At 41.7% G+C, this 15,604-nt stretch overlaps 2 protein-coding genes across 13 annotated transcripts in view; one reads left to right on the top strand and one right to left on the bottom strand.

Annotated features, from left to right (window-relative positions):
- ABI1 (abl interactor 1) overlaps positions 1-15,552 on the top strand; it is a 242,457-nt gene extending 226,905 nt beyond the window's left edge. For 4 of the 9 annotated variants that reach the window (XM_048510985.1, XM_048510983.1, XM_048510988.1 and 1 more), the window contains 4 exons: positions 1,329-1,505; positions 5,682-5,768; positions 10,386-10,571; positions 13,197-15,552. In XM_048510985.1, the coding sequence (XP_048366942.1) occupies positions 1,329-1,505; positions 5,682-5,768; positions 10,386-10,571; positions 13,197-13,372 (626 nt within the window). In that variant the 3' untranslated portion in view covers positions 13,373-15,552. The remainder of the gene's footprint in view (positions 1-1,328; positions 1,506-5,681; positions 5,769-10,385; positions 10,572-13,196) is intronic. The other 5 variants (XM_048510989.1, XM_048510992.1, XM_048510987.1 and 2 more) reach the window with 2 other exon arrangements.
- The window catches only part of LOC125440894 (amyloid beta precursor protein binding family B member 1 interacting protein), a 198,855-nt gene that overhangs the window by 125,536 nt on the left and 57,715 nt on the right, over positions 1-15,604 (bottom strand). The gene's annotated exons all lie outside the window — the stretch shown is intronic.

Genomic DNA, 15,604 nt, shown 5'->3' with positions numbered 1-15,604 from the left:
CCCCCCCCCCCCTTTTCACCAGCAGAAAAGGTGATTGAATCTGTAGTGTGTGTCTTATCTGGGTGAAATCCATCAGTCTGTTACCCAGTAATCTTATGGGGGCTGGTGTGAGAGTTCGCTTGCCACAGGTCACACAATACAGGACACAGAATTCAGTTACACAACATAGGTAATTGACAGCATTGTTCTATTGTTATAGATAGTCATTGTTTTTAGGTTATCAGATGTCATGACTTTTATGAGTCTTATGTTGTCTCCCTATGAACTTGAGAGGCTTTGACCCAGAAAAGACTTGCAAACTTTGTCTTAAGTTCTTTTTTGTAAACTAGATTTTTAGCAATAATTTAGTATATTGATGACATATTGGTACCCACAAACACAGGTGTGCAAATGTTAACATTTTATTTCAGCATTGTAACTGCCTTAATACCAGAAAGAACTTTTGCCTTAGCAAATGAGCTACAAGCGAGAAAGCTCTGGTGTCGAATTAAAAGCATTAAATGTTGTGTCGCCTCCGCCGTGAAGCAGAACTGTGAATAGACACAACAGCCGATTATCAGCTTCGTTGTTTATATTGCACTTTCTAAGGTGCAATTTTTTGTTTGGGCTTTTAAATCTTTTGTGTTAATGTGAAACTTGGCAAAGACCTGGCGCGGAGACATTTTGGATTAGTACTGAAAGCTAAAGATAGCTCTGATTTGTTAATGGTGAAAGTTCTCTGTAGGACTGCCTGTGTTCTCTTGTAGATGAGAAGAGTTCAAGAGCCTGGTCACCTTTTTATTGCTTGGAGTTCATTGTTTGGCTAACAAGCTGTAAACCATGTTCACGCTGCAGGATCCCTGCTACTGAACAGCAAAAGCTTGATGGATTTCAGACGGATAATAGCTTTTACAAAAAAATCATTTCCATCGTATTTGATTTTCCATTCCCAGGATAATTTAGAAAATATTGCAGCTATACTGGATCAATTAACTGCCTGTAAAAGGATATCTCTTGCAGCAAAACCTACGTTTTTAAAATGGCCTTTGAAAAGGTTGATTGGTTTTTGTGAGCTTCTAATTTTTTAAACATTAAACTGTTTCAGTCCTAAGAAAAATATGTATATAAGGTACAATGGAAGCCTCCCTTCTCAACCATATTTTCAGTAGCATCTTTCCTAATCTGCTCTGTGGACTCTTATCACTACTGGGGATTGGGCTTCATGATTTTGCTGTCCTGTGGTGGTCTTACATTTCTCTCCTGGTTTTCTGCCCTCTGTCTTAAGAATTGGGGGGTTTGTTTGTTTGCTTAAGTCTTCTTGTTTGGTTCCATGTGGCTCTGCTTTTCAGCTGCTCCTGGGTCAGCTCCTGGTTCCCAGTATGGCACAATGACCCGGCAGATTTCCCGGCACAACTCTACCACTTCCTCGGCCTCTTCTGGTGGATTTAGGCGGAACCCTTCTGTGACTGCATCATTTTCTGCTCAACCTCATGTTAACGGCGGGCCTCTCTATTCTCAAAATTCAAGTAAGCTTGCTGGGTTGCTGCACAGCACAGAACTGCTATGCAAACTAATTTTGGCTTGTTTTCTTGATTTACCAATGATCCAGTGAGTGGAATGTACTTCATGGGTTGGATCAGTGGAATTCCACTCATACAGCGGGGCTTTTTCACCTCTTTTCTCTTTCAGTCATCTGCGCTTCCTCCCAGTGCTGTTCCTGAATGCTGGGGTGGGGGTTTCCAGAGGACTGTTCAATGCAACACAGATAGCAACTGGATGGAGCAGAGAGGGATTGGCAGAAATCAGAGATACTCTCTTTCAATGAGAAGGGTGGGGATTTAGGCTTACACAAGAGCACAGTTGGATGGATCCAAGGCTACATATTTGACCAGATAAGGGCTGTTTCCATCTCAAGGGCTATTTGTCCTGGATTCTGGGCTTCTGGGGAGTTTTATTTCCCTGCTTCCCCACAGCATCATGGTGCACTTATGCATCTCTCAGGTTCCCCCCTCTTTTCTCTGATATTTCTGAAACCTTTGCTGCAGTTTTGGAAAAGATTACAGTAAAGCCTAGATGGATGCTTGGTGGGTAGGAAAGTTCAAGTTCAAGTTTTCCCACCCATATTGCAGTAATTTCCCCTGTTCCCATCTCTGCAGCAGACACTTCTTCCCCCTGCCAATGGGGATTTTTGGCATTTTAATATAATTATATCAATATAACACTGTACCAATATGTATTTCAGGTTCTCTTGCTTCCCAGCTTTAAATTTAAACAAGACATCTAGCCCCTTTTGTTACAGGGATAAAAATGTAAAGATGAAGCACTTAGTGAAAAGAGTTAAGAGGCTTAATTTTTAAAAAATAGAAACTGACATTTGGAGAACCTGATATATTGATATAACGTTATACCAATATGCATAATAATAAGGCATCTAGCTCCTTTTGTTACAGGGATAAAAATGGAAAGATGAAGCACTTAGTGAAAAGAGTTAAGAGGCTTAACTTTTAAAAAATAGAAGCTGGCATTTAGAGAACCTAATATATTGATATGATGTTATACCGATATGCATAATCGTAATAACAATAAATTGCTTAAAAAAAATAAAATTGAAAAAAGACCAAGGAGAAGGAGGGGGGATGGACCTTCTAGGGAACTAGGGAAGGGAAGCCTGCCATTTGGAAACTCTGTTGCTGCTGCGCTTTTATCAGCAGTTGCACCAGCAGTGTGGAACCCACACAAGCCTGTGCCCAGGTGAAAACCTCCAAGGAGTCATTTGAAAGATTTGGTGTTTAAAGCACAAGTGATTGTTCCTGTTCTGCTTTACACTACGAATGGCTGTTCACTGCAAAGGAAATTACCTGAAAATCCAGTTTTTTTTCTTTATTTTACTTCATTTCAGTCTTCTTTGCAACCATATCGTAGCTACAGTGAAACAACCAGGACAGTTTTGAGAAATGGTAAATGAGCTAGTCCTCAGTGCCAAGCAGAGGTGGGATCCAACCAGTTCTCACCACTTCTCTAGAAGTGGTTACTAATGTTTTCTGAGTGCCGAGAAGGGGTTACTAAAGCAACCTCCCTGCCCAATAGGGACTGGAGGTGCGTGTGTGTGCCGGCGCCACTGTTTGAATCCCACCACCATCGGAACCTGTTATTAAAATTTTTGGATCCCACCACTGGTGCCAAGGATGTATGAACATTAAAGGAAGCGACTGTTGTCACTTGCAGTCAGTGCGACCTCATGACATGTCCAAATTGGGTAAAATTTGTTGCAATTTCATGTTTTGAAATTCAGGCATTATTCGAATGCAGTCACGAGTTCTAAACACACAGAACTTGCCGTGCTTTAAACACATTTCGACCCTTATTTTAATTTATCTCTGAAAATGTAAGATTTAACATCCCCGTCGTCTCATTTACCCCTTTGCTTGGCCTTTATTTTGAATTGCCTATAGACAAATGCTCTTCGCATTACAGAGGTATATGTATATGCAGGGGACAGAGAGAGGAAAACATGTAGAAATAAAATTTGTGCAAAGCAGACCACTGTAGTTATATTGATGCATGGGAAAACTATGTAGCTCTGAAATGACCTCAGTTCTGGAATTTAATTGTCAAGACTGAATTATGGTTTTCTTTAAGATTACTGCATACTTCAAGGTGCAGAACCTGTTTCAAACTTGTGATTCCACCCTGTAACACTGCTGAACTCAAATCACTTCAGACAAAATGACTGTACGCTTGATAAATTTCCCATGATGTTGCCCCCTAGTCCTGGTGTTCAGAAGTTCCCATCTGTCATCATGGATAGAAGCCGCCGATAGACCTTTTCTTCACGACTGGTCTAATCCGCTCTTAAAGCCAATAAGATTTTTCCTGGTAATTCAAAGGAAGATAGAAAATCTAATCTATGACCAGAACTACCCCATACAGGATACTTTAAAGTCGAAGTCTTGAGTGTTGTGTGACATATTGTCACATTTTAAACCAGGAAGCTTTTGTTGCCCTTAAAATCTCTGCTGTCAGGTCAACAGTGAGGCTCCCCCCCCTCCCTTTTGATGTTTGCTGAAAGTGCAGAGGTTTCTATCGACAGTTTTGCAGGAGAAGTGTTTAGAATGCCAGAGTAATTATTTATGAGGCTGAAAACAAGGAAGTTTTGTCTTTTGCCATCTTGATGTCACTGGCACGCCAATAGTGGCCAATAATAAATACATCCTGTGAAATACCCAAGCTTGCCTGATTAGCTGAGGCAAGGCTGTATTTAGGGATATGCCAACTTTTTAAAATTTAAGTATTCATTCATGTCAAATTGTAAGAGGTAGAATACCCCCCCAATCTATTAAAATCAATCACTGTTCTAAAAGCCATTTCCAAGGTGTTGTGTAAGTCATAGAAACAATAAGACAAGCAAGAAATCCTATCTTAGCCTGAAAGGCAGGATCTTTTGCCTGCCGGCCTCCAGCGTGGTGTAGTGGTTAAAAGCAGGTGCACTCTAATCTGAAGAACTGGGTTTGATTCCCTGCTCTGCCACTTCAGTTGTGGAGGCTTATCTGGGGAATCAGATTAGCTTGTGCACTCCAAGACTGCGTGACCTTGGGCTAGTCACAGTTCTTCAGAGCTCTCTCAGCCCCACCCACCTCACAGGGTATTTGTTGTGGGGAAAGAATAAGGAGATTGTAAGACCCTTTGAGCCTCCTTACAGAGAGAAAGGAGGGGATATAAATCCAAACTCTTCTTGTCTTCTTTTCTAAGTCACCCTCCACAATCCACAATCCAACTTTCACTCAAAAATTAGTTGGAGAAAGCATATCTAATGAACCTTTATGGTTTGAGGGCCAGTTATGAAATGATTGCCAATGCCTTGTTCAAGGCTTTTACGGCTGGAATCAACTGGCTGTTGTGGGTTTTCCAGGCAGTGTGCCCAGGGTCTGGTAGTTTTTGCTCCTAACATTTCACCCGCATCTATAGCTGTAATGTTCAGAGGCATGTCAGACACCTCTTAATGCCTCTGAAGATGCGAGCCATAGATGTGGCAAAACATTAGGAGCAAAAATTACCAGAACACGGACATAGAGCCCAGAAAACCCACAACTGCCAAACCATGGCTAGTTCCCAGATTTTGTTCCATGTTTCTGCAGACTACAATTACTTGTATACTCCTTCCTTCCTTTCTTTTGTAGATTTTACTGTAAGTTCTGCTTCAGGGAGTTTCTCAAAATTACAGTTGGCATAGTTCCCAGCCCCTCCTCACAAACTTTGGGCTGGTTCCTGTGGATCCCTTCTGTTGAAAGGGGTGTTTGGGAGGCACCTTCAGCCAGAGGAAAGCACCTTGACTTGCCAAAAGGATCCTCAGGATCTAGAGCTTTACTGTAAGATTTTAGAACCTCTGGATTTCAAAGCTAAAAACGGACTTCTTAAGGGACTCAGATCACTGAAGTAGGAAGTGTTTTTTAAACTCAGATCCTAGATCCCTCCCCCCCCCTTTTTTTTTTGGAAATTGCAAGTTGCCTAAAATGAGGTTCGGCTGTCGTTGTGTTATTGGGAATGCAAACTTGAAGGAGGTCCTGCCGTGTTGGTTTCTGTTGTTCATTGCATATCTTGTTTTGTGGTCCATTGTTACTGACAGCTGCTTTTGTTTGTTTGTTTGTTTTCCTTTTTTTCCTGTATGTTTTTACTTCCCTATTATGGTGTCTTGTTGCTTCCAGTTTCTATTGCTCCACCCCCTCCCCCTATGCCTCAGTTGACTCCACAGATACCTCTCACAGGCTTCGTGGCCAGGGTTCAGGAAAACAGTAAGTTTGGCCGCTCAGCTTCTCCAACGAATAGGGCTGATTCTCTCTTCTAGCATGCATGGCTGGCCAATCAGACTCCTTTCTCTGCTTTTTAAATTTTTTGTATGTTTTTCCTTATTGGTTTCCAACTTGAGATGCTAATTCCATTTTGTATTCTAGTCCCAACTTGGAATTGAGGGGTACTGTCTCTCGTTGTAGTTTTAAGCATAAACATTTTGGCATTGAATCTTACGGATAATTTTGCCGTGATCCAAATCGGTCTCTGTGCGTCTCTTTCTATCCAGAAGTTGATTTTTGAAAGAATTCAAAATGCAGTCTAGAGAGTTGGCAGGTCACTAGTTTAAATAAATGGAGCAGGAATCTGCTGCAGGCAGTTCCATTTTCACAGTAACCCCCAAACTGGGTTTGAATTGAGGCAATTTGTTGTTTGGGATGGTCATATACGAGGGTTACTAACTTCCAGAGGGGCTAGAGATTACAAATGATTTTCAGACTGCATAAATCACTGGTTTATTTAAAACATGTAGTCCATTTCTCCTGGCGAAAATAGCTGCTTTGAAAGGTGGATTGTTTGGCATTATACCCTACCAAGGTCCCTTCCTGTGTGGTAGAGTGGTTAAAAGCAGGTGGACTCTAATCTGGAGAACATGGTTTGATTCCCCACTCCTTCATCTCGGTGGTAGAGACTTATCTGGTGAAACACATGTTTCCGCACTCCCACATTCCTGCTGGGTGACCTTGGGCTAGTCACAGTTCTTCGGAACTCTCTCAGCCCCAGCTACCCCACAAGGTGTCTATTGTGGGAAGAGGAAGGGAAAGGAGCTTGTAAGCTACCTTTAGTCTCCTTACAGGAGGGAAAGGTGGGGTATAAATGCAAACTCTCCTCCTCCTCCCCCCCCTTAACCCCACTCTCCCAGGTATTTCCAAAGCTGGAATTGGCTACCCCAGCAAATACCTTATTGGCTCATGGAGATGGACCCAGCAAGTTTTCCGATACAGCCTTTCCCACTTTGCCTCATTACTACCGCTTCCATCCCTCATAACTTTTATCCAGACAGGTCCCAAGATTCTCAGTGTGTAGCCTTTTGTGTGTAGGGTCTCCTTTCCTTTTTTTACCCACTGAAAAGCTTGGTTGGATTCAAGTCACAGATCACAGATTTATGATAGTGTATGAAAGGACATCAAAGAAAAATATCCCAGGAACAGATGCAATAACTTATTTTGTGATCCACATGTGACTTCTGTCGGCATTTTGGGAGTATTTGGACCTAGTTTAAACGTAGCTGTGCAGAAAAACCTTACCCATCAGGTGTCTCTCCTGGATGGCTTCTTGTCACCTCTCCTGTTTGTAGGACACAGTATTCCAGGATCTGCGCTGTCATGTTAATTCTGTGCACTAGTGGCCGGGAGAGTGATTCAAACCTAAAGATGGTCAAACACAATAGTGGAGGGGCAGTCCTTTTTTTGATGCCTAGATATCCTCTAAATCCTACCTCAGTTTGTTACCTGCAAATTGAATCACTAGGGAGAACCGCCTAAAATAAAAAGGGCAATATTAAAACAAAATAAGTTTTGCTGCACATTAAAAACTACATATATGCAAGGGAAACAGGATATAATGCTAGTTACAGTACATCATTATCCCAGGATTTGACCACTCCCAGGATCTGATCACTGGGGTGTGATGCCAGATGTCTCTTGTTGTTAATTATTAACTATTTATTGAAGGATACTGCTGCTATAGTTTTAAGGTTTTGTATTATTTTTAACTGGGATTATTCGATTTGTTTTTACTATATTTGTTGTTGTTTTGTTGTACACCGCCCTGAGCCCTTCGGGGGTAGGGCGGTCCATAAAATCAAATAAATAAATAAATAAATTATGTAGGGCACAAATAGATACATAGATTTATCAAAACAATTGTAATGGCTCTTGAATCATAGCCAGAGTTAAGCTGCATCTGACTTTACAAACAGTGACTGGCACAAAGGTCATTTGATGCTTGGGCCTCCCCTCCTTACCTTGCCAAGACTGAACTTCATGTAGTCAGGATGCCCCGAAGTCAAGCAGCTTCCTTGCTTGCAACTAGGATTCTTAACCCAGATGAAATAATATTTCTTGGGATCCTGGTGACAAATTTGCGATGGGGTCGAGGGGCATTGGTTCAGGGGTCATTACGAGAAAGTCTTGTTGCTACAGACACCATTTTCTCCTCTTCAGTTACTAAGTTACTAAGTTGACTGTTGGTGGTGGGCATACATTTTAGATGGGCAAGGCTGGCTTAGTTCCAGTCCAGTAGAACCCTGGAGTCCCACAAGATGTTCAGGGAATAAGCTTCTGAGCATCAAAACTGTTAGCTACTGATTCCAGTATGTTTTGACGCTTAAAAGCTTATACCTTGAAAATCATATTGGTCTTTACGGTGCTGCTGGCCTCAAAACTAGCTCAATCAACATTGCCCATCTATTGCAGATTAGCTCATGTGCCCTACTGCTTAATTCTAGGACTGTCCCAAAAATAAGCCTGTCGTTTTCAGTAGTCATTAATAAAGGGCTTGGTTGAAAGATGTGCTGAGATGAGCATCCATTCCTTTTGGTGATGTTGAAATGTTTGCACCTTAAGAAATCTTTGCGCCTTCCTTTTGACTGTAGTATGTTCTTGTCATAGACGGGTTAAATTTCTCCTGAGCCTTCTGAAGCTGTTTCCAGCATGCAGAACAGCAAAGAGAGTCTACTGGCTCATGTTAAATTCATACTCAAAACTGAGATTGGCTGTAGCTGCGCTCCACAGTTAAGGGGGCTGATACATGTGAAACATCCATTTCTTGTTTCAGATGCATCCAGCCAATTCCACATTTCTTCCTACAGTGTTTCGAAACATCTAGTAAATTGAAAACAAATTGAAATGGTTAATGTCATGTTTAATTTGAACAGTTAAAATTTCACGAATTAAATGAAGGGAACCGAATCCTTCGTTTTGCTCCATGGGTTATTCTGGTCTTCTAAATTATGATATAAAATTTGAGTTTTGGGGATATGCTGTAACAAGAAGACTGCTGACTTGTTGATTGTGTTAGAAATATAGTTAGCGCAGTTCAATAAATCCAGGTTTTTTTTAATGCAAATATTTTCCTTAACTGAAACTGTTGATATTTAATAGCATTGTTTTTTTCCACCGAAGCTAAAGAAACTTAATGGGAAATAGTTTGCCTTAAAGCCCTTTTGCTATTCCCATACAAAATGGATCCAGTCCATAAATTGTCCTCTGTGTGTGTGTGTGTGTGTGTGTGTGTGTGTGTGTCTGTGTGTGTGTGTGTGTCTGTTTCTTGTTAAATGGATTCGGGCCACGACATCTAGGGTTCAGGCCACCAGGAATACCTCTTTATTTTGTACTGAAATAGTGATTCCCTTGTGGTCAATAGATTAAAGTGGCAGAAGAATTCCCACTAGACTCGACTAGTTATTTTCTAAACAGGCATATTTTACAGCCCACCCCTCTACTTTGCACTTAGCTGAATTCAAATGCTGAGCTGGATTTAGATTCTAGAATGAATAGGATTCAAAACACTGTGTACATAAAAAGGGATATGAAACAGACATTCGTGACATGGAGATAACAGGAAACTTAGCAGGATTAAGAAAACTCGATAGCATGCAGTGATAAATCTTTACAGCCTCATTGATTTTAGTGGTAGAATTAAACACATACCTGACTCTTTTCTATTGGTATAACTGGGCCTCATTTTGACCCCTCAATCTGGTGCCCAGGCCATGTTGGGGTTCATGACATTACATGCTGTTCTTAATGAGAATACATTTGATATCTCTGTGCGTATATATGTAAATATAGGTAGATTTTTTAAATCAGGTGGACTTATTTTTATGCTACAGAGCATGAGCCTTAGAATGCTTTACTGGTCACTTATTAGAGAGCATGGTGGAGAGCTCTGATTTGATGTTTATTACGATATTTGATGGAACATGCACGGTCTAGCTTGAATTGTAGCCACAGGAAACCTGTAATTTGATTTACAGAATTGTAGAGAAGCACCCTGAACCTTGCAGGGCGGGTTGTCTTGGGTTGCTTGCTCTGAAAGTGGAGATGCAGATTCCCCGTCTTCCTTTTATTACTGCGCAACAGTGGGACTGAACCGGAATTTTTATCCTCGCTTAGTGGCTCTCTGATTGTCTGGAATTCCTTTTAACTCCGAATCAAAACTGAACTAACCGAATAGCATTAAGACTTCCAGCATGCTGTAGTTACAGTTGGGCCACAATCTTCGGCATCCTTCTTTCTCTCTGGCAAGAACGAATGATTCCTTTGGCACAAGGAGCAAGAAAGCGATGGAGCAAATGTCCTGTCTGCTCTCTGCTAGCGATCGCTTCTGCCTTGGCACGTGTACTTTGACAGTAGCACCTCTCTAGTTTGTGGCTGCTAGTAATGTGTCCAGCCGTGAATCTGTAGTGTTTAACATAATGGCGCATTTTGTTTCTAATCCATGCATGGTATCGTAAGTGCATGCTGTTTGTCTTCCATAGAAAACTTGCTGCCCTGGCGATGCACTCCTTTGCGTTTGTGGGGAATCTGACAGAGTTTCTCTTTCCGTTGACTTCCTAGTTGCCGATAGCCCAACTCCGCCGCCGCCACCACCGCCAGATGAGATGCCTATGTTTGATGACTCGCCGCCGCCACCCCCTCCACCCCCTGTGGATTATGAAGACGAGGAGGCTGCGGTAGTGCAGTATAACGATCCGTACGCGGATGGCGATCCCGCTTGGGCACCTAAAAGCTATATTGAGAAAGGTAAAGATGCTTGCTCCAAAAATTACTCTTTGCTATTTGCAGAGCTCTGTTCTGTTGTTTTTCTTGAAGCCCCTGCTTCAAATCTCACCTCTGCTGTGAACTCTCCGGGTGGCCTTCTACGAGCTGCTGCTACCTCAGCAGCCTCCCATCAAGCTGCAGGAGAGTAATAGGACGGAGATGTCTTAGTGGGCTCTTGCAAGGGTTGTTGAGAGGATGCTCGAAGTGCTCTCAATGCCTGGAGCTGGGGTTGTAAGATAAAGTGACATGGGATGAGGAGGGGGATGGCAGCACTATAGAATCCTATCTGCAACCCTTCCCCTGCACTCCACTGGCTCGGGGCAATGGGAGAGGAAGCAATGGGAGAGGAAGAAGGTCATAGGCTCGGGGCAATGGGAGAGGAAGAAGCAATGGGCTCGGGGCAATGGGAGAGGAAGAAGGTCATAGAATCATAGAGTTGGAAGAGACCACAAGGGCCATCAAGACCAACCCCCTGCAATGCAGGAACACACAATCAAAGCACTCCCTCTTGACTACCCAGAAAACTATCATATGGATCATGGGACCTGCATGAAGAAACGTCTTGTGGAACAGTGGCTATAGTCAAATAGGGAATGAGGCAGATTGAATGAAAAAAATGGGATGGATCCAACCCGGTACCTGTTGCTGATAGAGAACTAGTGTGGGTTTGGTCAACCATCTTGGTTCTCAACCTTCCTAATGCCGCGACCCTTTAATACAGTTCCTCATGTTGTGGTGACCCGCGACCCTAACATTTATCCATTTTACAGATGGGGAACACTGATGCAGAGAGTCTTAGGCGACCCCTGTGAAAGGGTCGTTCGACCCCCATAGGGGTCCCGACCCCCAGGTTGAGAACCACTGTGAGGCAGAACACCAAGGACAATAGTAGTCTAGGCAGCTATTTAGTGAATAGTTTGCGTCACTTGAACGTCGCATTCATAGGTTTTTCAAGGACTGATACTGATAGGGTCACTCGGGTCAGATAAGAGGGACTCAATTTCCTGCCTAGACAAAGCGAGAGCTTTTTTCCAGTGGCCAGGTCCACTGTGGAATAAATGAAGCACAGCGATAAGATTTTTAAATGTCCCTTCAAGCATTCTGGAATGAAAGATCCACGTAATCGCTTGTGACGGCAAATAGCTGCCAATTGTATTTAGCAGAGCCTCTCAGGGTAGGGGGGTGAATAAGTCCCATCCTCATCCTTGTGGTTTCAAAAGGTTGCCTTTCCCAGAAATAACTTTGCTAATAACCTAGTCTGAGAAGAGGAAAAATGTTTCACTTATATACCAAATAAGGGCAAAATTTAGCCTTGCCAGTATGAGGCATTTCATTTGGAAAGTGACAATTGACTATATTAACTTAATATTGTGTAATTTCTTCAGAGGTCAGGACTTCTAGTGTCTCAAAGCTGTTAGGATCTCTTTCTTCTAGCCTTATCCCTTAGAGCAGGGTTGTCTTAGTAATGCACAACTATGGGATTTCTTCCCCAAGAACTTGGAATATCCTGACACTGTTATCAGCATAACTGTGTGGTGGTGGAGGGGGCTAATCTTTATTTCACTGGGCCATCTCCGCATATTAGGGAGTGCCAGCCATAGCAGCCAATGTAAACTAAAATTGTTTTGGCCAATTCAGCCTTTGGTGTAACTTAGCAAGACAAGGGTAGGACAAGATGTTGGCTCTTGCGATGGGATGGATTGTGTTAAAAAGGTGATTCAAATCACCAAGAAAAACCTCAAAGATTTCTTTTTTAAATCTAACATCTCTATTTAAATACTTTGTGCTACAGCCATAAAATACTCTCCTTTAAAATAAAACTTTTCTACCTCAGAGAGAACACAATGCTTCTGAAATATTTTAATTTTTTTTACTATTTTTGAAAATTGAAACATTACTTGTTTTAGATGACAGTCGCTCTTGCAACCGACAACCACATTTTAAAAAACAGGTGGGGGTTGAAAGCAGCCATTGCAATCCTGCAAGGTAACCCCATCCCCCACCCCAAAGTAAATCCTAAGCACACTTGAGGACAGGCTATTGTGTGCCAGGAGCTGAAAAGTACAAGTCCCTGTTGTTTGTTTGGTTGATTGGTAGGTATCAGTATTTACAGTTCATTGCAGAGGTCAGGTAGTTCCAAGGCATAAAATAAGAGTAAAAAGTCTCTCAGTGAATCTGTGGGGACTTGCTATTTGTTGGTATTGTCAAAATGCAAGGGCACAAACCGGGGGCGTATCTAGGAAAAAATGGAGTTCATAGACAAAATCTGGACTCCTGTTGCATAGCGATAAATATGGAGAGTGTATAAAATTGTCTTGAACTGGTCGATCTAGCCAATTTACTATCGACTTTGATTCACTGCAATGCCCTGAGCTCATTCCCCAAGGGCTTTTTATGTGAAATGCCTGGGATTGACTCTATAAGCCCATTGATGTGCTGAGGCTTCTCAAACCACGCATAGAAACGGCAGGTTAAATACCAAGCGAATTTGCAAGACAGAATTCTGCCGTCATTCAAGCAGCTGGGGAAGTCGGCTCCCAAAGCCACTGGGTGTCATGAGAGTGGCTCACGGCAGACTAATTTATTTGGTTTTCCTCCAACTTCCAGTTGTTGCCATATACGACTACACAAAGGACAAGGATGATGAGCTGTCGTTCATGGAGGGTGCAATCATTTACGTTATAAAGAAGAACGATGACGGCTGGTATGAAGGAGTTTGCAACCGAGTGACTGGCTTGTTTCCTGGAAACTATGTGGAATCAATCATGCACTATGCGGATTAAAGTTCTCACTTCAGGTTGGGTCTTGTATTCAATCATGCCATAATTCTTTACAAAAGGGTAACTAAAAGGTTAACAGTTGTCTTAACGCTCTCTTTAAAAAAAAAGTGTGCCCATCGTTTCAGGCCATACTGTTTAAATGGTATGATTGAATGTTCATCTGTAAGCATTCGTCTCTGCAGTTTGTAAAAACAAGCAATTGTTTATTACTGATTATGCTTATTTACTTATGCATTGTTGATTTCTATGACCAGCCTAAATATTCTGGGGAAGTAGGGTGTATAATATTTAATGACTCATGATTCAAATTGTGCCATTTTTTTTCCAGTGCAGCATGGTAAACTAACAACGTTAGACTAACATTAAAAATCTGGTTGCAAAGTTTGATAGTGCTGGTCATCTACCTTTGTTTTAGACTTTTGCTCATTCTCAACCTATAGTATTTGTTTAAAAGCATGCATACAAACTTATGTATTGAATTATACTTTTTTTCAAAAATCCAAGATGCTTCCAATTTGTTGTAATCTTTTACCTGGAGTACTTCTACCGAAAGTCTATTCCAGAGAGTCATTGAGTCTCGAAGGTGTCCATGTGAATCAAAGATGGGTGGTCCTATGATGTACTTGTAATTTGTACCTAAGTTTTTTTAATGAGTAAATTTGCATTGACTTTTCCATTCATAAATACATAAGTGAACCAAAGGTCTGGTCCATTACTCTGTTGACTTACCTTGGCAAAGCAATATTAATGCTGATCTTCCCCCACCAGCTGGGTCACTGACTTTGAACGCAAGTCAAGGTCTTGGCATGGCATCCAATGACCAGGAAAACCAAATTCATGCACGTTCACCATGACTATAATTACACACAGCTATTTTACAGCATTTGTCATTACAGGAACTGGCTCAACGTTGCTACCTTCAACTTATTGGCTAGTCACCATTTTAAACTGCAGAAGAGAATTGGTAGAGAAGGAGAAACTTATAGGGTAGGCACATTTTATAGAGGGGAGCAGTTCTAGCCAGGGGCAGTTGTCCTTGGATCTTTAGCAGACTTGGTTTGGGGAATTTGTTGCCCCTTTCTTAAGATGTGGTTAGAGCTGAACAAGCAAGTTGTCAGGGTGGTTCTTCTTTTACCACCTGCTGAGTGACCTGGGCATGTTAGCAGAAGCAACAGATCCATCCCCCTCCCAAGAGTTAGTTGTGGATCCTTCCAGTCCCTGCAGATAGCCTCTTGCTCAGATAGCTGTTCATCCCTGAAGACCTATGGCACAAGTGTTTGCCAGTCAAACGTGGTGCACCATGAAATAACGTTAACGGCCTTTGTCACAGAATGGTGTACTTTTAGAAAACAAACCTTTAAGATTAGGGGTGCACATTCAACAGCTTCTGGAATGTGAGAGGACAATCCCCAACGCCTGTTTAGCGAGTCACTTAAATGCCTTGTCTGCTCTACAGTTTTTGTGTCCTGCTGAAAGTTTTAAAAACTGCCTGTTTGAAAAAGGCTTGCTACTGATTTGTCCACAGCACTGTATTTCAAAAGTTCTTACAGAGCCAGTCATGAATACAGACTCTGGGCAGCCTAATGGGAGACCAGTCTTGCATGAATAATAATGCTGGATCCCTCCCCTCCTATGGGAAGGGCCCACCCCTACAGGGATACATACTATACAATCTATTTTTCTCCTATTCTTAAAAAAACAACACATGCACTTTGACACATCCCCTCGCAAGCACAAGGTCAGGTGACATGCCTGGTCTCAGCTTATACAAAACTTGTATTACATAGAGATTGTCTAAGGCAGAACAGTTTAGGAAGGGATTACTGTGTGTAGTTAAGTTTTATTTTGGAACTTAAGCACTGGCCTTCTGGGTTTTAAACACTTACACGGTGAAAAGAAATCAGGTACATTGGACATGTGATTGGTTAGTTACCACTCATTTTCTAGTGTGACGTTAAATACTGAAACATTCCCTTGCCTTCTTACCTTAAATGAACCTAATTTTATTAAATGCTCTCTTGCTTTTTCCTATTTGTTCATTTGTAATTTCTGAAATCATTAGTGACTAGTAAAACTTATCTGTATTTCATTTATAAATTGGAACGGCTTCTTTTAATTTGTATATAACCTGTTTAATTACAAAATTTATGTACAGTCTTTTATAATAAACCATTCTCCTTTAATATTTTGGGTACTCTGACATTCTGATAGGCAATGAAGATAATTCTCAAAACA

This window comes from Sphaerodactylus townsendi, linkage group LG11 (assembly GCF_021028975.2).
Source record: "Sphaerodactylus townsendi isolate TG3544 linkage group LG11, MPM_Stown_v2.3, whole genome shotgun sequence".
In the NCBI taxonomy this organism is placed as follows: domain Eukaryota; kingdom Metazoa; phylum Chordata; class Lepidosauria; order Squamata; family Sphaerodactylidae; genus Sphaerodactylus; species Sphaerodactylus townsendi.
Note: the sequence above shows the minus strand (reverse complement) of the source record. Positions and strands in the feature narration are given on the sequence as shown.